We start from the raw sequence: 21,051 nt of genomic DNA, 5'->3' as shown, positions 1-21,051 counted from the left end.
ATCAACCTAGCTGAGTCTGCGCCGGGGGCGGGGGCGTTGGTCAACGTAAGTACATCACATAGGGCATAAAAATGTTTATAGCTCTGAGCGTTGTAGCTAGGTCGAGCTAATATTTAGGTGTAGACTGGGGCTAAGAACTGGGGCACAGTGGGAATTAGTGAGGAGAGAAATTGCTGCACAATCCCAGGTCAAATTGAGCCGTACGCTGTTAGCCAGAGGATACAAAGGCTGGCTCATAACTGGGCCTCAGGACGCTGAGGCTTCGCTCTGCCAAGACTTCATGTGGAAGGCCTGGTCTACAATAGAAAATTAGGTTGGCCCAACTGCGTCGCCGACGGGTGTGAAAACTTCTCACATCCCTGAGCAATGTAGGTATGCTGACCTAGCTGCTTGTATAACCAGTACTAGGTCAACGGAATAATTCTTCCAAGCTACCATCTCTTGGGGAGGTGGATTACCTCTGCTGATTGGAGGAATTCTCCCGTTGGCATACTAGTGTCTACACCGAAACACTCTGCTGCTGTGGTGTTTTTAAGTGTGAACAAGGCCTCCATCTCCTCCCCACTCCAGGCTTCAGTATTGCTGATGCAAAATGGGGGTTAGAATCCTGACCTCACAGGGAGCGGCGTGAGGATGGCGTTCAGCAAGCACTCAATGGAGTGGTCACACGGGCCATAGACGTACCAAGATGGACTGTAGGTGAAATGGACTTGGGCATCTCACTTGCTCCGGCACTAATAGGCCCTCACCTTGGCAGAGAGGTTTGAGGGTGAACGAGCCATGAGGTGGGATGGTTCTTTCGCCCCCTCGAAGAGACAGTGCGGGGGAAAATGTGCCCTGCCAAGAAATTTTCAGGGCGCTCGGCCTGGCACTAAATCCACACGTGGAATGAAACTGGTTTTTCATTATTTCTCCGATCAGGGTTAATCTCTGTGTTCAGACCCTCAGGACTTGGCCCCTCCTGGAGATGGCACTCAGCATGTGGAGACTGTGTTTCAGTTACAGAGTATTGCCGCAAGCTAACTCACGCAGAGATCGTCTACATACTGAGCGGCACCCCTTGAACCGGTTTAGTTAAATGGCATAAACACCTGTGTGGAGACTCTTATTTCAGCTTAATCCAGGCTTATTTCGATTCATTTTAGGAACAGGTTAGAACTAAATCCAAGTAAGATCATCCCGTGTGGAGGTGTTGCATTGGTTTAACTAGACCAGAGCAAATTTGTTTCTCAGCCTCGGAACTCCCTCCTGAGCGTTGTTAACCCTGGTTCACGTATTAAATGTTAGAGGTTAAAGGAGGAGTCATCATAGCGCTGGTGTTAGACTCCTCGGTTCTCAGTGCCCGAGTCCTGATGCCAGCAGCGTTCCCCTGTCATTGCCTACATTGGCAATTCTCAGTTGCTCTATTCCTGTGAGGGACAATCCCCGGATGACGCTAGGACAGGACGCTTCAGCGAAGCCAACCATGTGCTCAGCCCTCTGGAACAACACTGCTAGCGAAAGAGAAAATGGGCCAGTCCTCGGGGGGATGCTAAGCTGGAGGTGCCTTTGCAGTGCTTCCTTTGTCTGGGCGGGGGGGCATTCGTACTCTCATCCTCCTCTCGGAGTGGCCACAAGAAACCAATATAGAGATTAAGGGGGAAGAAAACCGTCTGCCTCAGAGACCATGTTAGGTCACAAAACCCCCTTGTGTGCAAACCCTGGGCTGTTTCTGTTTGACTGTCGGGGAAGCTGTGAGGATTACAGCGCTGGATGGGCAGGACTTCAGGCCGAGGGGCCTAGGCCTCCTCTTGTTTGTTTTGGAGACTGTATTTGGTTGACTCCAGATGTGCTCTCCCCACCGTATGTCCCAGCAGTCAGACACGTGCAGAGGTGGAAAAGCCCTGTGAGACTCCCTCAGTCCAACTCCCACAGACCCGGGCAGGATTGCTGCCTATTGTGTATTTTTCAGAGAGAGCCGTGGAGAATTCGTGTGTGTATATGCGCATAGAGACAAATGATGGTGATGTACTATTATGTGTTAATTGCTGACAGACCGCATGGTCCACTGCTGTCCATGCTCTCGGGAGCTTACAACCTAATTACAATCAAATCAAATTCGGATTATCCAGCGAGCCATCCTCTTATCTTTTAGTTATCTCCTCTCTCATCATGTCTTATCCCTTAGCTTATGCCCATCATCATAGTATCTAGGCTCCTTAAACAAACAGTGAAACAAAGTTGGGTTCGTGGGAGTTGCAGGCCAGTTAGGGTCTGTCTACACTACATGATAAACTGGGGTCTGTGGGATCCAAGCTTGTGGACTCAGTGTTTCCAAGCCTGGTGGTACGGTTGCTGGACCTGAGTCTCACACCTGTGCTAATGCATCCATATTGTGCCATGCAGACCTTACTCAGGTCTGCGGCTTGACTTGCATCCACACTGCAAAATGACAGGGCTTGGAACCGAGTCTCAGCTGGTCTCGGGCTCAGATCCACTTGCTCCCCACACCCCAGTGGGTCCTTGGACTTGGACCTGAGTGCTTGCTGACCAGAGTCAGATACATTTGCATGTGGATGGTAGGAGGGGTTGGTCTCAAACCTAAACCTGGGTTTACAATGCAGTGTATACATAAAAAGAAAAGGAGGACTTGTGGCACCTTAGAGACTAACAAATCTATTTGAGCATAAGCTTTCGTGAGTGCATCCGATGAAGTGAGCTGTAGCTCACGAAAGCTTATGCTCAGATAAATTTGTTAGTCTCTAAGGTGCCACAAGTCCTCCTTTTCTTTTGCGGATACAGACTAACACGGCTGCTACTCTGAAACCTGTATACATAAAGTAAAGGTCTGAGGGACATGATAAGTTTTCAAGTACATAGAAGGTTGTTAAAAGGAGGAGGGAGAAACATTGTTTTCCTCAACCTCTGACGGCAGGACAAGAAGCAATGGGCTTAAATTGCAGCAAGGATGGTTTAGGTTGGACATTAGGAAAAATTTCCTAACTGTCAGGGTGGTTAAGCATTGGAATAAATTACCTAGGGAGGTTGTGGAATCTCCATCATTGGAGATATTTAAGAGCAGGTTAGACAAACACCTGTCAGGGATAGTCTAGATAATACTTAGTCCTGCCGTGAGTGCAGGGGACTGGACTAGACGACTTCTCGAGGTCCCTTCCAGTCCTAAGATTCTCTGGTTCCATGACTACACAGCAATAAAACACCCGCAGCTAGCCTGTGTCAGCTGACATGGGCTTTGGAGTTATAAAATTGCAGTGTAGATCCTATGGGGTCCCAGAGCTTGGGCTCCAGCTTAAGCTTGAATGTTTCTACTGCAGTTTTATAGCCCTGCAGTCTGAGCTCCACAAGCCCGTCAGCTGACACTGGTTAGTCACGGGGGTTTATTATAGTGTAGACATACCCTTAGGGTCTCATCTGAATGACATGCCCTCATATAATGGAGTTCTGCCCCAATGAGGTCCCCTTTTGTTTCCTGGTAGCGGAGCTGGGGGTTATTATGTTACATGCTCCAGAGCTACTTAGAACTAAGCTATACTGTGGGGAGAGAATTTCTCTGTATCTCTGGAGAACGTGGCCCTTTCAGGTTTATTTTTACATCTGTACAGTAACATCTAGAGGCACAATCAGGATCAGGGCCCAGTTGTGTCGGGCACTGTAAATCATAGCAGGGGACAGTCCCTGCTCCCAAAAATGTATACTCTAAACAGCCATAGGGTGGGAGGGAAAACCGAGGCATCAACTGAAATAACTTGCCCAGGGTCACCCAGCGGGTCAGTGGCAGAACTCCGATCTCCTGACTCCCACTCCAGTGCCCTGTCGACTTGATTATGCTTAAACTACATCTAGACCATGAACTAGAGGTGTGATTTCCCTGGTCGTGTACACACCTGAAACTGATGGTTTTGTAAGTGGCATGGCTAAGCCGTGCTGCCGATGCTGCTAATCATGCTACCTACTGCGGCGATGCTGCTTATTTATACTTGCTCTAGCTGGGTGTGTGCAAGCGCTAGTATATGTACACGAGCAAGGGAGTCACACCCCTAGCTTGTAGTGTAAACGTCATCTTAGCAGGAGTGCTTTACAAGCATGCACAGCAGTTGTTTCCACTGCAGCTAACCTACAGTACGCAGGGGGCTTCAGCTACCCAAACCCTTCCTTGTAAGGCCTGCAAATATTAAATACAAAATGTAAGACTCAAGGCACTGGTTTAGGTCAGTGGGGTCCATCGGAGAAGAGAACTAATTACTTTTGGTGTTCCAGATTCTGTTGTGTGGCTGTGGAGTGTCATTCCATGTTGGGAGCAGGAGCAATTTCTGTTTCCACTAGTAGACAACACCTTGGAAAAGACAGCACTTGCATCAAAAAGAAAAGGAATACTTTGTGGCACCTTAGAGACTAACAAATTTATTTGAGCATAAGCTTTCGTGAGCTACAGCTCACTTCATCGGTGCATCCGATGAAGTGAGCTGTAGCTCACGAAAGCTTATGCTCAAATAAATTTGTTAGTCTCTAAGGTGCCACAAGTACTCCTTTTCTTTTTGCGAATACAGACTAACACGGCTGCTACTCTGAAACTTGCATCAAAAACTCCGCTAGATTCCAAGCTGTTGATCTCCCTGTACCAGATTCAACCCTCCTGCGGACATTGATTTCACTAGGCTTGTGCCTGTTTGTGCTCACGGTGGATCAGGCCCTCTACCTCGGTTTCCCCAGCTGTAAATTGGAGAGAATGATATAGTAGTGGGAGGGTTCTGTCACTTTAAGGATTGGCTTAGATATTTTACTGACAAAGTATGGATGGCCAAGTCAGGGTTTATATTAGTGTTTATAAGAAGCAGCACTTAAATTATCAGCTGTTTGGGGTGGGGGCCGTTTCTTTGTTCTGTGTTTGTACAGTGTTCCTAAAATGCTGCGATGATAGAAATAATAATAGATGAGATTCTTTGCATTCTTGATCATTTTGAGCTTGCAGTCCATAGTGCGTCTGCTCCTTAGAATAAGGGTTTGCCGGATGAGAGGCTATAAAAATTATTGTTTAAAGGGAAATGATCAGCTTCATTTTTTTAAATTCTTTTTTTAAAATGTCCATTTATTCCCCTTAAAATTTAAACGTCCTGAAATCTTGTTTTAAAATTTCCATGCCAAAGGATTTTTAACAAGGGTGGTTTTCCTCTTCCCCTGGTGGATGTTTATAAGGGTCTTTGTAGTTAGTTGGTCTGTACCTTGCTAACTGACTGCACATGGAAAAATAGTGAAATCGACTACACAAAGGGCTGTCGTGCACAGTCAGCAAATTGCAAAAAACAAAATAGAAAAGAATTTAAGCGTTTAGTTAGAGAGATCTAAGGTGTTGCTTGTACCAAGGAGAAGTACATCGCTTCCAGGCAGTTCAATTCAGTTCATTTCATTGAAGCGCTGTTGGTATTGGAAAGCTATACGTGCGTTGCCGAAGCGTAAGAGACAGACAAACCCTCAGATCTCTGTTCCTTTAAAGTTGAAATCTGAGCCCCTTTCAAGTTGAAGTCAGAGCCTCAGCTAGCGTAGATCAGCAGAGATCCACCCGTGTTAGTGGAGATTTGCTGATTTATGCCAGGTTTGTGTGTGTTTAACCTTATACGGTCTTGTTATATATGTCAGAATATCCCAAAACCTTTATGACCTACACTTGTGGCACCTACTCGGACAGAACTCCCACTGAACTCAGCAGGCGTTTTGCATGTAGGACTGAGCTTGAACGATTTCTCAGGCAGGAAAGTCTCTTGACTAGCTGGGAGTGGCTTGTATTCCATTATGCAGCTTGTTTCTGTAGTCAGCAACATGCTTATCTGTAGTTTAGAAACCAGCCTGAACTCAAGTGGAGTGTTTGCCAACCGCAGTCAGCCTTCAAACAGTTTCCACCTAGAACTACTCAGGCTTCATAAAAATGCACATGCTCTCGATGTTTGCCCTGTGCCTGTAGCTAGTGGGCTGGGGAGGGTACAGTGACACTAGCATTCTTTCCCTGACCTCGCTTGTAGGAGTCCACTGCCTTAATGCTGATCAATTTCTTAAGGATTAAGTGTACAGACATGCCCCACACTTTGAAACCTCTGCAAGGATTTTCCTGTTCAGTGCTGGGATCCAGCCTGGTATGCCCACGCCATCATCTCTACACAGCAGAGGACTGGATTAAGGAAGGCTCAGGAATCCTGGCATCTGGGGCAGTGAGTCAGAGGGGTAATCAGTAGCGCAGCACCCGAGATCGCCTGTTTAGGAAGAGGATCAAGGTGAGGCTCCATCAACAGGAGTGCTGAGAGAGGTAGATCTGCTCCAGGGGTAGGAAAAATCTGTCCAGGTAAAAGGGAGGGTGGTTTGAATCACTGGGAGAATAGGCCTTGTTTAGCCTTAATTCAGCCCAGGGCATTACATCGCCCCCATTTTAACAGTAATTCCTAGGTGTCACTTCTGGGATTTGTATGCTCCCCATAACATGAGAACTTGCCAAACCGAGGGCCCAGCCTAGAGACTTTTGATGCCAAATCCGTGTAGCTCATTGATAACTCCCAGCAACAGTGGTGGGGTAATACAGCAATAGAGATACTGGTTTGGATTGTCACTAGAGCCGTCAGAATTATTTTGTCAGGAAGTTTTTTCTTTTGGGAGCGGAGGCAGGAATATTCCTTTTTGAACAAACCGGAATTTTCCGCAGGGAAGAAAAAAAGTTATTTTGTTGAAAGGACAAATTTAATTTGATTCGATTCAAAATGAAATGTTTTCAGTGTGGGTTTCCCTCCCCCTTTTTAATCCAGTGGAAAAAAGAGAGAAGAAAATGTTCAATTTGAATATAAATGATTGGATGGGGAGGGTTATTTCATTTACATGAAAAATAACATAAACTTCCTCGGCAAATTTTGAGTGGAATGAAATGTTTTTAGTTTCCTTGGAAATGTTTTGTGGAAAATCAGTCTGTTAACAGCGATATGTTTGCCTTTTAGTAGGGATCCATCCAGCTGGTTTTATACTACCACCTATCACCATTGTATTTGAGCACTTTCCTTACAAAATCAATAGTAGTAGTTATAACACTATCCTTAATGCAGTGGTTTTCAACCTGTGATCCGCGGGGATCCACAGACTATGCCTAAGGTTTCCAAAGGGGCCACACCTCCATTTGAAAATGTTTAGGGGTCTGCAAATGAAAAAAGGTTGAAAACTGCTGTACTAGTGGACTTCATGAAATTGGAAATTTCAAATTTCCCTTTTGGGGGTAAAAAGCTCTGCTTGAGGTATTTGATTTGCTTGTTTGTTACTGTGTGTCTGCTTTTTTATTTACTGGGGGGCAGTGTGTGGGTGGATGGAGGCATCAGTGTTGCAAATGTCGTTCGTGCTGTGTTGGAAAAGCTTTCTCAAAGGAGAAACTCCTCAACTCCTTGCAGGATCACACAGGAAGTTATTGTACTTTTGAGCAGATGGGTCCTCTCTGGTTTGTCCCCCAGCTGATTCAGCACTGCTCCCTACAGTACATTAATCTGATGTTCCAACTACTGCACTTGACAGTGGCCCATATAAAAATTCTTGTCCCCAAGTGCTGATAAACACAACACTTTCGGAGATGGGGCACTCTAGCCCCCACTGCTTTTTTTTCCCAATAACGGTTGTAATATTTTTAGCATTCAGGAAGCTCTCCTGATATCAGCAAACTTCTAAAAATATCAGCTTGCCTCCCATCTCTCCAGCCCCTAACTTCCTTTCAGCTTTGGTTAAATGTGCCACGGAGTGGGTTAAAAATAGCACCAAGGGGCAAGGGAATGTTGGGTCATGAAAATAGCATTCTCCAGTCTGCAGATCTCCTAAGGGGTCTGTTCTCCTCCATTGTTAATGCTGAGATGTAAGAGCTGCATGTGAAATCAGTGCCTATTGCATGACAGGCAGATGCTAGGGTGAGGGGCACCATAGATAAAGTTAGGGGTTGGCTACATGCAAATTTGCACCAGGTGAGGCCTTGTCTGCACACACACAAGTAGCATCAGTTTAACTTTTATTGCTGTTTAAACTGGTTTACTCAAACTGGTACAAAACCCTGTAGAGACGCTATTAATTTGGCTTAGCTTAAACCCATCCCTAATTGATGTAAGTGACGTTGTTAGAAGCGAGGTTAAACTGACGCGGCTCAGCCCAGAGACAAAGAATGGAAGCTATACATCTGCATGAAGAGGTGAAATAGAGCCCCTTGAATTAGCATGCATTTTGCCCCCAAATTGGTCTTGTAAGTTACAGTTAGCGGGCACACTAACCAAAGGGTCTGCTTCTTGGAATTACTGTGGGGACTGCATGATGCTTTCTGCAATAGGAGAGGTTATTACAGTGAGACTTGACATCCTGAGGGACTGTTTTGAGCCTCTGGAAAAAAATCCCCTAGTCGTTTCAATAGCAAAAGTTCATTCTCAACTTCTCCTCCTGAAACAGTGCATTTTAGCCTCCCTTGGGTAGAGGTGGCTCTATTCCAGTAATGAATGGGTGAGCTGTATGTCTATAGGCAGTGGGTAATCCGTATGTATATGCACAATCTAGAAAGATAGCTCTGGGTGCTTGCGCAATGGAAGCTGTGGTCCAGTAGGTAGGGACTGCCCTGATTCATTTCCCAGCTCTGCCACTGACTTCCTGTGTGGCCTTGGCCAGATCACTTAGCAGTGGCCACTAATTTTGAGGGCTTTCACTTTTAAGTGCCCAACATGGGATACCTTCGGCCTGGTTTTCAGAGATGCCGACCACCAGTTGAAGTCACTGGGAGCAGCAGGTGCTCAGCACCTCTGAAAATCAGGCTGCAAGTGTTGCAGATTGGGCCCCCCACAAAAAATCAAGCAGCCAGAATGAGTGGAAATTTAGGCTTTGGGGCTGTGCCTCAGATTGCCCATCTGTAATGTGGAGACAATGAAATTTACCAACTAAGCGTATAATGAGGGTTAATTGAGGCAATCATTAAGAGTCGTTGTGGTGTTATAGAGCACATCTGGGCATTACAATAATGCATGTATTGCCTTTCATCAGTAGATCGCAAACCACTCTGCAGAGCAGGTCAGTATTATCAGCCTTGTGTTTAGATGGGGAAACGGAGGCACGGAGAGGTGAAGTAACTTGCGCAAGGTCGTCTAGAAGGCCAGCGGTGGGAATAGAACCCTGGTCTTCTGAGTCACACACCAGTGATCTATCTGCTAGGCCATAGATCTCTCAGGAGATCTTGTTTCTATTCCTGACTCTGACTCCCTATGGAAAGTCACTTAATCTCTCAGTGCCTCAGTTGCCATCTGTAAACTGGAGGTAAGAACGCTTACAAATGCTTTGAGGTCTGCTGACGAAAATAAGGGTTGTGTAAGTGCAGAGTATTATACGCTGCTTGCATTGCCTTTATGGAGCTATCCTCCAACCACCTCTCCCTGAGACTGACTGTATAGCAGACTTAAAACGTCCCCTACCCAATATACTGCATCACCCTCGGGCTGTCTGTGTCCCTGCCCCAGGGCCAGCTGTGCAGGTACTGTGATTGATGGAGCTAGGAAGCCTGCAACGCTGGAATGCTGCATGCCGGTGCTCTGGGCTTGTGAGCTGACACTTGTTCATGCTGCTTCCACTTGCAATAAACTGGCCCACTCGGAGACTCTGCTGGCTTTTGTCTGGACTTTCACACACATGACACAGAAGGTGCTGACTGCAGCAGCAGAAACAGATTTCCCAGCTAGGTCTAGAGTTGAGGCCAAACTGAGCGCAGCCTCTTGACCTATACGCTCAAACCTCTCCCTTTTGTCCACGCTTTGATCAGAACTGCAGGCATGGGCAGCTGCAGCACCTGCTGCCCTGTGCTGCTGACCTTAGCCTGGAAGTTCGCTCTGTATGGCCCCTTGGATTCTTCTGCCAAGGCTGCTAACAAAGGAGCCAATTGGTACAGGCTCTGGCGGCGATTTTTGTGACGTGGCCCCTGTCTATCAGGCACTGGGGCAGAGACCCTCCAAACTTGTTCCACATAAGTTGAAAATCTGCATTGTGAACCCAATCCACCATCGCCCTGAATGTAATCTACTCATTTCCATTCAGTTGGTTTCACTCACCAACCCGTGGAGAGTGGAGGTAAAGAGCAGACGCTGGAGATTTGCAAGCCACCCTCCAGCCACTGTTTAGCCAGAGGTAGAAAAGCACTGGAAAAGAGTCCAGAGGGAGCTGCACCTGGCCTCTGAGAGATGGACTAGCTAACCCGCAGTGATAGCTATTTCTGGTCTCTAACTTTTCCGATTCTGTGATAACGTTTCCCAGAGCTGAGCGACACAGGCAGAGAGGGGAAAACAGACGGAGCAGAGGAAAAGGAAACAGAGAGACAGAAAGAGATCCAAGCAGGTATCTTTCAGGGCTAGAATCAGTGAGGAAAGGAACAAAAGAAGCAGGGGAAGGTGAGTGAGGCTTGTGCCTTTTAAGGGTTTGCTCGCTGGGATGGCCTAGCAAGTATCCACCTTGCTCCTGGGAAGATCCCAGTCAGACGCCCAGTCTTCATTAGATTTTTAACATTTCCCATTGTTGCTACCACAGGTGCATCTGGGAGCGCTAATGTAGACAAGGGACTGGCGTTTTAACCCCTGTGCCATAGACTTGCTGGGAGAATGTTCGGGGCTTGTCCACACACAGAGTTGCACCTGTTTAGCCTAAACCAATGTGGTTAAACTGATGCCAAATGCCGAGTGGATGCTCTGATTTCCGTTTGAACCCGGCTTGTTCCAGTCTAGATTAAGTCGATTGGAAATCTTTGTCAGACAAGGTGAAATAAAGTGGAATAAGAGCATCCACATGGGGGTTTGCACCAGTTTAACAAAACCCAGGCAAGTTTACAGGCAGCCAAGGCCTCAGATGACACTATGATTAAAAAGCTGGCGTCTGCTCTACTCCAGCGCGCCCATCATTGGTACCACTCAGGTGGTGCTTTGGCCTCCTGCTGGCCCTCTCTGGGGAATGGGGGGGCAGATTTCACCCTAAAAGAGGGATGCTCTGGGGGTGCCAAGGTGGCTACGTGGCTATTTACCCTCTGCTTTTCTCCATTCTCTCAGACAGGTTCGGCGGGCAACCCAGTTGATGGACCCAAAACAGGCCAAATGGAAGAAGGGCCAATTGACTATGTTGAAGAAAGAAGGTTGAACGAAGGAAGCGGGCCCAGCCTGGTGAATGGGGGGAGCCAGCAGGCTGGGGGAAGTGCCCTGCTAATGGAAACGGACGACTGGCTTGCCAGCCAACCTGTCACCCGGCACTCCAGTGAGAAACCCAAATGGGAGAGCACTCCGGCCCCGGGCCGGGGGGACGACGCCAACGATGCAAACCTGGAGGACGCTCGGAACCTGGTGGCCTTCTCTGCCGTGGCCGAGGCCATGTCTTCCTACGGAATGCCGGCCACTGGGTCCTCGTCGCTGCTGAGCACGCAGCTGTATGAGAAATTCAACTTGGAGATGAGCCGGGGAGGGCCGGGCAACCCAGGGCTCCCCCAGCCCGACAGCGTCCCCAGAGGCGAGGATCTGAACGCCCTGAAGGCTGCCCTGACCTTGGCCAAGCATGGCATGAAGCCCCCCAACTGCAACTGTGACGGCCCCGAGTGTCCCGACTACCTGGAGTGGCTGGAGCAGAAGATCAAGTCGGCCCTTGGGGAGGGGCAGACCTGCCCATCCCAACATCTCAGCGACGCCCACCACCAGCCCTTAGACAAAGGTGCTACTCCCAATCAGGTGCCTGCCGTGGTGGAGACGCTTAAGCCATGCCCTTCAGATGGCCTCCCCTTTTCCCAAAGTGCACTGAACATTGCCAAGGAGAAGAACATTAGCCTCCAGACAGCCATTGCCATAGAAGCCCTTACCCAGCTGTCGTCCGCTCTCCCGCCGCCGGCCAGGGTGACTCCAGCCACTCCTGGCAGCCCCCTGCCATCTGTGTCGTTCGCCTCCAAGGAGCAGCTGGTCTGTTCATCCCCCTTCAGCCCAGATGAACCCCCGGTGCTACCCTCATCCAGCAACGAGCAGTACCAGAGCCAGAACGCACAACCCTACGGCGGACACAATGTGCTCCAGACGTCTCGGGCCCTGAGGCAGTCCTCTTGGCAGCCGGCGGACCCCCAGTATATCCTCGAACCCAGCACCCCCCGGGAGCCTGCGGGCCTCTTCCCCAATTTCACCTCCACCCCCCAGAAACTGGAATTTTCCGAGCCGTGGGATGAAGAACCCAAGCCAAAAAACAACTTGTGGATGCTGAGCTCCGACCTGCCCGCCTCCTTGGTGAGCGACCCGATGGCTGAGCTGGAGCAGCTGCTGGGCAGCGCCAATGATTACATCAAGTCGGTGTTTAAGAGGCCTGAAGCAATGCCCAACAAGGTCAAAGCCGTCAAGCCGAAGCAAGAGCCGCTGGTCCCAGCTCTGAAGAAGGAAGCCGGGGGTGGTCATCCCAAGCTGGCCCCCAGCCAGCACTTGTCACAGCTGCTGCAAGAAACGGACTTCCATAAGAAGACCCAAATGGTGCTGCAGCAGCACCTCCATCATAAGCGCAATCTCTTCCTGGACCAGAACCTGGCCCAGCCGGGCCCACAGGACCAGCTGCCCAACTGGTGGGCTCCCGGCTCTCAGGCCCTGCTTCCGAAGTCATCTGAAAAGCAGGCCAAAGAGAAGAAGAAGAAAATTCAGCCCGACAAACCCTCCCAAGTCAAGCCACTCCGGAAGCAAGTCCAGATCAAGAAGTCCAAGCAGAAGGATTCACAACCACTGTTCCTGCCCCTGAGGCAAATTAGCTTGGAAGGATTTCACTCAGCTGCTGCCACTCAGCTCCCGACCGAAGAGATGCAGACTGAGCAGCCTCTCCCTGGCACCCCTATCAAGCCCCCGCCTCTTGCACTATTCACACCCAGCTCCGCTGCACGGTCTCAGCTGCAAAAGCAGCTGGACGACAGAAGCCAGGCTCCCAACACTCAGGAAACGGGCGCTCTCAGCCAAGGGAGCCCAGAGGAAAACCTCCAGCATCACCTTCACCAGAACTTTGCGTGCCGCCCTGCCCCGCCCGGCACTCCCGTCTCCAGCTACATGCCCTGCTGCTCTGCTGTTCCCTCCGGCGATGGGCAGGACCAAGCTCCCCACAAGCCCTTAAACCCGCTGGACCCTCTGCCGGCCCAGAACTCGCTCATGGTGGATGACAAGCTGGAGGAGCTGATCCGGCAGTTTGAGGCGGAGTTTGGGGAAAATTTCAGTCTGCAGAATTCTGACCTCCCTGCTCCGCTCGCCGATGGTCTGCCCTCCCAGCCTCTCTCCCACCAGTCGTCTTCTCTGAGCCACTCTCCAGAACTGCCAGGGGGCTCAGACTCAACCCTCCAAGTGCCGGCTGCCGAAGATGGAGTACCCCTGGCCGAAGCTCCTGAAGTGGGATCCAAAGGCTTTTCGCTGTTGCCCGGGATGGGGCAGCATTTTGAAAACCCCTTTGCAGCTAGGTCCCCCAAGCAGATTAAAATAGAATCTTCTGGTGCTATCACCGTGGTGTCAACCACCTGCTTTTACTCCGAGGAAAACCAAAACACAGATGCCGCTTACCTGGATGGGACCCCGACCAAGAATGACGTGCCGTTCACGCCAACCCTCAGTGGATTTTTGGAATCTCCTTTGAAATACCTGGATACGCCAACGAAAAGTTTATTGGACACCCCAGCCAAGCGGGCTCAAGCGGAATTCCCCACTTGCGACTGCGTGGGTAAGTGAAGCTGCTTTTCCATGGCTTACAAGGGCCTGATTCGGGATCTGCTAGGCTATGGGGGGAGTTTGGGCAAATAAAGACTGCAGAAGTGTGTGTGTGTGTGTGTGTGCGCACCCCTGTACAGAGAGCCCACGTGAGGCCCTTTGCACCACTCCTTTGAGGATTAATTGTAACTGGAGTGGTATGTAGGGTCTTGTGTTGATGCTCTGCACAAGGGATGAATTTCACTCTAATGTGAAAAATAAGTGAACAGGTTTGCAATACAGGAGGAAATATACAAGGAGTCGAGCATCTTTGTAAGTATCCTGGATAAAATAAAGCTGGGAAGTGATGAGCAGGGATTGTTTTCCCAATCAGGATTTGTGGGATATGCTGGAATCCATTGCAATTATTTTAAGGTGAAGTGCAAAAAAATTGAACTGTGGGGGGAGAGGAGGAGGGGAAATTGCGTACGTGAGCATACTGTTAAAGATTACACATCAGTAGCAGAATAGGTATGAGAGAGAGAGAGAGATGTGCCATCTGTCTTGGATGGTTCAGTGGTTCTCAGCCCGTGGGCCACTTGTGGCCCAATCAGCACACAGCTGCGGCCCATGTGACATCCTCAGGGCCATACAGGTAGTATTGGATGTGGCCCACAATGGTAAATAGGTTGAGAACCATGGACAGATGCAACAAATGCTGCATCTTGGCAGAGGTTAGACTAGATGACCCTTGCGGTCCCTTCTAACCTATGATTCTACGTGCATATATTCCTAATGATATACTACTAAAATCAAATTTTATCTTTAAAAGGAAATCTCTATTTATGTTAATTAGGATACCTCGGATTATGAAAACTGAAAGAATTTTTCGACTCGTTATTATTTTATTATTCTATTCTAACATGTATATTGGGGTAATGCCCATTCAGGCTCTGCTGTGCCTCATACTGCACAAACTTATAACAACTGCCAGTCCCTGCCTCGATGCGCTTACATTTCAACTTTAATTTTTCTCCCGTTTGTTTTTGCATTTTTGTTGTTCCGTCCGCATGGGTGGCAGAAGTTGAGCCATCGCCATGGCTCTGTTGATAGGCAGTTTTACTGTATGGATCTCCTTCACTGATGTCAAGCTGCGGTGTTGGGGTTTCTAATGCTGCCAGGAATGTTTAAATTTCATCCCAACGAAAACGCCTGGTTTTGTTGAAACGGAGAACAAAGAAATCACAAAACAATTCTATTCGGAGAGGGGCCAAATTTTCAAAAATAGCCTCTAATATTTGGTGCCTCTGTTTTGAGTGTCAGATTTTAAAGGAACATATGTTAGCTTCTCAGCTGATGTAAATTGATACAGCACCACTGGAGTCAAGGGAACTACACCAATTCCCACCAGGCCTTAGGGGCTGATTTTCAGAAGGACCGAGCTTCTGCAGCTCCCGTAGGGTATGTCTACATTGCAGCTGGGAGCCAGCCTCCAGGCCTGGGCTGACAGACTTGCACTAGCTAGTGGGGCTCCTGGAGAGACTCAAGCTTTTGCCACCTCACTCAGATCCAGGGGATTGCGAGGTAGAGCTGCTGCCCACACTGCTGTTTTTAGCGCACAATCCTAGGTAGCATGAGTCAGTCTCCCCTGGAGGAGCCTCATACCTGGCTGCAGTATAGACAGATGTCACTTAGAGATGTGGGCGCACAGTCACTCTGAAATCAGGCCCCTTCAAGATGTCTCAAATGGAGCATCCAGAAACGGAGGCCCCTAAAATTAGAGGATCTTTTTGAAAGTTTTGGGGCTGTGCATTTTTGTGACTCTTTCCTTCAGAGAGTACATTTTAGGGTATAAATCACTGGACCATGTTCCTGTAAATATTTCAATTAAATCTCATTGAAATGGATTGAAAGACTCCCGTGGCCTTCGGATTAGGCCCTGTATGGGCATTTGCAACAATGCTAGCTGAACTCTTTTGTCACCCTACAAGGGGGATCCCTCGGGATCAGGGACACATTTGGGAAAGCTGTCTATGTTGTACCTGCTCTGCGGACAAATAGTGATGCTCATTCTCCAGCCTGTCCGTCAGTCCAGGAGGAAGGAGGCTGGCTAGGGAGAGGTGGGTTCGCTGCATTTACGGGGCCTTTTTCTGATCCCTTGTTCATTCACAAGTCCAGGCAGAGTTCCTTTGGGGGATGTACACTAACTCCTCCTTAGGGCAGTGGGTGCAGTTGGAGGTTCTCTGCGTGGTGTCCCTCTCTGGATCCCTTCATTTGACCCTGGATCATCATAGAATCCTAGGACTGGAAGGGACCTCAAGAGGTCATATAGTCCAGTCCCCTGCACGCATGATAGGGCTAAGTATTATCTAGACCATCCCTGACAGGTGTTTGTCCAACCTGCCCTTAAAAATCTCCAATGATGGAGATTCCATAACCTCCCTAGACAATTTATTCCAGTGCTGAACCACCCTGACAGGAAGTTTTTCTTAATGTCCAACCTAAAAATCTCCCTTGCTGCAATTTAAGCCCATTGCTTCTTGTCCTATCCTCAGAGGTTAAGAAGAACAATTCTTTTCCCTCCTCCTTGAAACAACCTTTTATGTACTTGAAAACTGTTATCATGTCCCCTCTCAGTCTTTTCTTTTCCAGACTAAACAAATCCAATTTTTTCACTCTTCCCTCATAGGTCATGTTTTCTAGACCTTTAATCATTTTTGTTGCTCTTCTCTGGACTCTCTCCAATTTGTCCACATTCTTCCTGAAATGTGGCGCCCAGAACTGGACACAATACTCCAGTTGAGGCCTAATCAGCGCAGAGTAGAGCAGAAGAATTTCTTCGTGTCTTGCTTACAACACTCCTGCTCATACATCTTCAGCCCCCATCCTTGTTTTTTAATTTTATGTCCTCTGTCTGCAGTTAAATTGGAGTGCTGTGGCCCCTCCCTCACCTGAGAGGGCGGGCCTTCTTGTCTGATAGGCTCCGCCTACCCCCTGAGGCTTTAAATAGGCTGGGTGTTTTCACTAACATTGTGCTCGCATAGAAAAGCTAAGGAAAGAATTTGGGGTGTATTGGAAACAACCGAGGGCCACAAAAAGAATACCCCATGTTTGATTGGGAGCTGGCTTCTGGCCAAACAAAAACTGAGCTTTTATCAGCAGTCATTTATTTAGTTATTGGCTTGTAAATTTAAAGCGGTGATTATACCAAATGACACCAAAGAAATGCAAAGAAACTCCCAGCATTTGTGGAGTCGGTTGAAACTTTCATCGTGTTTGAGTTTTGCCTCCAGGACCAGGAAAGATTTGGGTTATTTTGGGCAGGAAAAGAAAGAAAGAAAAAGCAATTAAGTAGGAGTCGGGACTTGGTACTTCATTAGGTGTTTCTGCTGTTAGCCTAATAAAATCAGACTCCTCTGTGTGTCACTTATTGATCTCTGTCTGGACACCTGCAGCCCAGCTGAGATTTGCTTTCTCCTTTCCTTGGCATGGGGCCAGTTAGACATGACGGGAATAAAAATTAAGGCTGGGGAGGAGTGGGAAAGAAAAAACAACCCAACAGCAAATGCCTGCCTAACTAAGGAGCCTTCTATGCTCACTAAAGCCCCAAAGAAAGTGCTGTTAACCAGACTGCAAGTTCCCTGCTTGGAAAGTGAGTTCTCTAGGCTCTCTGAGGTTGGCAAGCTCGTGCTGAGTTTTATCCAAAGCCCATTGATGTTAATGGGAATCTGATTTCTATGGACTTTGGATCAGGCCCATGAATGCCCACTTAATTCCCTGATTAGCAAATGTCCTAAGCCCTCCAGTCTCGCTAGAATCCCCAGAAGAGGTCCATTAATTCTCCTGGCCCAGCAAGTTCTCTGTGAGATCACAGTCTGAACAGGGTTCAGTTAATGGTACCGGCTGTTCCACTTTGGATAACCAGCTCTCTAAAGGGCTGATCCAAACCCCATGGAAGTCCAAGAAAAGATGCCAATTGTCTTCCCTGGCCCTAAATCTTCCAGACGTCTGCAGTCCTCTGAGATCAGTTGATCCTCTAGTTGCTTCCCGGTCATAGAGATGTCCCCTATTCTCCCCAGTGCTAGAGTCAGCGTGGGAAACCCCACTGACTATTCCTTTAAAGCAGTGGTTTTCAAACTGTGGGTCACGACCCAGTAATGGGTTGTGGAATGGAAGGCACTGGTTCACGGTGGCTCTGCTCAGCACCGCCCACCGGGCCGTTAAAAGTCCCATCAGCAGTGCTGCCCAGCTAAGGCAAGCTAATCCCTACCTGTTCCGACACCGTGCTGTGCCCTGGAAGCGGTCAGCAGCAGGTCCGGCTCCTAGGCACGGGGGCCACGAGGCTCCATGTGCTGCCCCCCTCCCCAAGCACCAGCTCTGCATGCCCATGGGCCGGTTCTCGGCCAACGGGAGCTTGGGGGGCGGTGCCTGCGGGCGAGAGCTGCCCGGAGTCGCTTATGTGCCTCCGCTGAGGAGCCAGACCTGCTGCTGGCCGCTTCCAGGGCGCAGCACAGTCTGCGGTGCCGGGACAGGCAGGAAGCCTGCCTCTGTACCCCCGCTGCGCCCCTGACTGGGAGCCACCTGAGGTAAGCCCGTGCCCAAACCCTGCACCCTACCCTCGAGCCCCCTCAAACCCGGAGCCCCTTCCTGCACCCCAAGCCCCTCATCCCCACCCCTAGCCCAGAGCCCTGACCCCCTCCCGCACCTCAATCCCCTGCCCCAGCCCTGAGCCCCCTCCCACACCCTAAACCCCTCATTTCCAGCCCCACCACGCAGCCCTCACCCCCACACACCAAACCCTTCACCCCCAGCTCTGATGGGTCACGGGCATCAACAATTTTCTTCAACTCGGTCACCAGAAAAAAAGTTTGAAAATCACTGCTTTGAAGTACAGCAGCCTCCATTTTCATACTACTGGAGCATCTCTCCTATGAATTAGGGAGATCCTGCATGATGACCCTAGGCAGCGCAGGCTGGAGAGCTAGAGAGGCAGAGAGAATCACAGGGTCTGCCTATGTCCGGCAGCCTCTATTAAACCTCTCCCACCCCCAGTGTTCATTCTAACCAAGCCCTGTCTCCACCAGTTCCAGCAGCACTATACACATAGCAGTGAAGCAGGAGCAGATCCAGTTGAAGGTGGCAGGTGTACAAGTTACTGTGGTCTCCGTCTGAGCTGCAGAGTCCCACCCTGGTTAACAAATTGACTTAGCTGGAGAAATAATGATAATGTATGTAATTACTTGCTCTCCCATACCCTGACCACATGGCTTATGCTCATGGGTGCTGCCAAGATCCAAAGCTGTGGCTTATGTATACTAGCCAGTCCTTGGGTTCTTCTGTCAGCTCTTTTCCCTCCAGCCCTTTGCCCTGTTTACTTTGGGCTAGAACCCCTGATCTGCTGCTCTAAAAGCTACAGCCTGCTACCTCTGGAACTATAGGGGGATCTGTGAGCTCTGTAATAACAGTAGATCTCCGAGGGCTTTGCAGAGGGGGTCAGTATTGTTTGCCCCATTTTACAGATGGGGGGAATGCAACAATAGCCCTCATGTTCAAATGCTGCACACTACTGTACTTCGTATACAAAATATACTTTTTGAGCAGTGATATTCAGACCTCAGTGATTCAGGAGCCAAATTAGCAATCAGCATTACCTGGAAGAGCCAGAGTCATGTGAATTCATGGTTTCATTTACTATTTTTATATATTCTCACAGCAAAATGTCTGATCAGGTATTATTATTTTATCAAGTACAATTGGCTAATAACTTAGATTGGTTAATAATTAAATCACAAAGTGTTTTAATGTGTTCTGCAAAGAGCCACAAGAGACACATTAAAGAGCCACTTGCAGCTTGCAAGCCTCAGTCTGAGTATCGCTGCTTTTGAGGTATCATTTTAAAATGAACAGCATGCTGTTTACACATCAAGACTATAACGGGGTTCAAAAAAGAACTAGATAAGTTCACAGAGGACAGGTCCATGAATGGCTATTGGCAGGGATGGTGTCCCTAGCCTCCGTTTGCCAGAAGCTGGGAATGGGCGAGGGGATGGATCACTCAATGATTACCTGTTCTGTTCATTCCCTCTGAAGCACCTGGCATTGGCCACTGTTGGAAGACAGGATACTGGGCTAGATGGACCTTTGGTCTGACCCAGTATGGCCGTTCTTATGTTCTTATGTACTGGTCAATAATATCATTGTGAGATGTAAGTGACAATGCTGTGTGTGGAATTATGGATACTCACTGAAGTTATGCTTTGAGGTCTGGGATTAAAAGGTGTTTAAACCAGGCATGTCAGGGGAAGTTGATAAACAGGTTTCCTCAAGACAAAGAAAATGCCTCAAACCAGGTGTGGCCAGATTCAATGGGCTATTCATTTGTATCTGAGGTTGCAGCGAGAGAACATTTTACACAGTACAGTTGCATCAGGAAGCATCGCATTGGAAAGCTGTAATCAATTGGAGTCAACCCTTGGAGGAGACTGAACCCCAAAGGAGCAATGTAGCCCTTGAAACCAAAGCAGACTTTGAGGTATAAGGACACACAGAAAGGCTTTGCTTTATCCTGCACCTGACGAGACAAGGAAAACCAACTCCTTGGCCTCTTCAGGGATCCTGGCTGAAAGTGAGCCAGCCATTGCTGGGCTAGGAAAATTGGTGAGGAAACTACCTTGTGCAAAGGCTGTAGTTTGTTAAGTTCTCAGTCATTAGAAAATGTATTTTTACTTCTGTTTGTTTGTAAGCCCTTTCTACCCAGTATCACTTAACCTATGCCCTTTTTGGTAATACACTTACTTAATTTTGGCTCTAAACCGCCTCAGGGCTGTGTTTGAAGGGAAGGGTATGTTTTCCCCAGTTGCCGTAAAGAGCAGCAAACTTAATATCTCCTGTGAATGTACAGCGGTAGGGGCTGTGCATTGCAGAGAAACTTCCCTAAGGAGCTCGGGGGCTGGAGTTCACTGATTGTCACCTGCTGGGCTGGGAGAGCCTTGAGAAGTTTGCTGGTGAGGCAGACAGGCTGGGAGCTGACACAGTCCAATCTCCAGCAAAGCTCACTTTCACTGAGGTGGGGAGGAAAGAAACACAGTGGCTCCCAGGTCTGGGTGTCCCCAACAGCATGTTACAGGGAAACTGAGGAAGGGAGCTCGGAAGTGACTTACATTCCAGTGAGAAAGCTAGGAACAGGAACCTGGGTCTCCTGAATTGGTTAGGCCATGCTGCCTCTCTAAAAGCATTAGAGCTTTTGGTCTGCTTGACCGTTCTGGTGTGGCAGCATTTTGCACCCATTTTGCCCTGTTATAACGATGGCACCATGTGCAGAGCAGTGGAGAATGGGGCTTAGCTCTTCTGGGGGCTGCTCCTA

At 48.7% G+C, this 21,051-nt stretch overlaps 1 protein-coding gene across 7 annotated transcripts in view; it reads left to right on the top strand.

The window, feature by feature from the left end:
• TET3 (tet methylcytosine dioxygenase 3) overlaps positions 1-21,051 on the top strand; it is a 161,964-nt gene that overhangs the window by 81,863 nt on the left and 59,050 nt on the right. For all 7 annotated transcript variants that reach the window (XM_043503189.1, XM_043503188.1, XM_038384727.2 and 4 more), the window contains one exon: positions 11,064-13,722. In XM_043503189.1, coding sequence (XP_043359124.1) covers positions 11,064-13,722 — 2,659 coding nt within the window. The remainder of the gene's footprint in view (positions 1-11,063; positions 13,723-21,051) is intronic.

The sequence above is a fragment of the Dermochelys coriacea genome, chromosome 26, assembly GCF_009764565.3.
Source record: "Dermochelys coriacea isolate rDerCor1 chromosome 26, rDerCor1.pri.v4, whole genome shotgun sequence".
NCBI lineage: Eukaryota > Metazoa > Chordata > Testudines > Dermochelyidae > Dermochelys > Dermochelys coriacea.
This window is presented reverse-complemented; position numbering and strand designations above follow the sequence as displayed.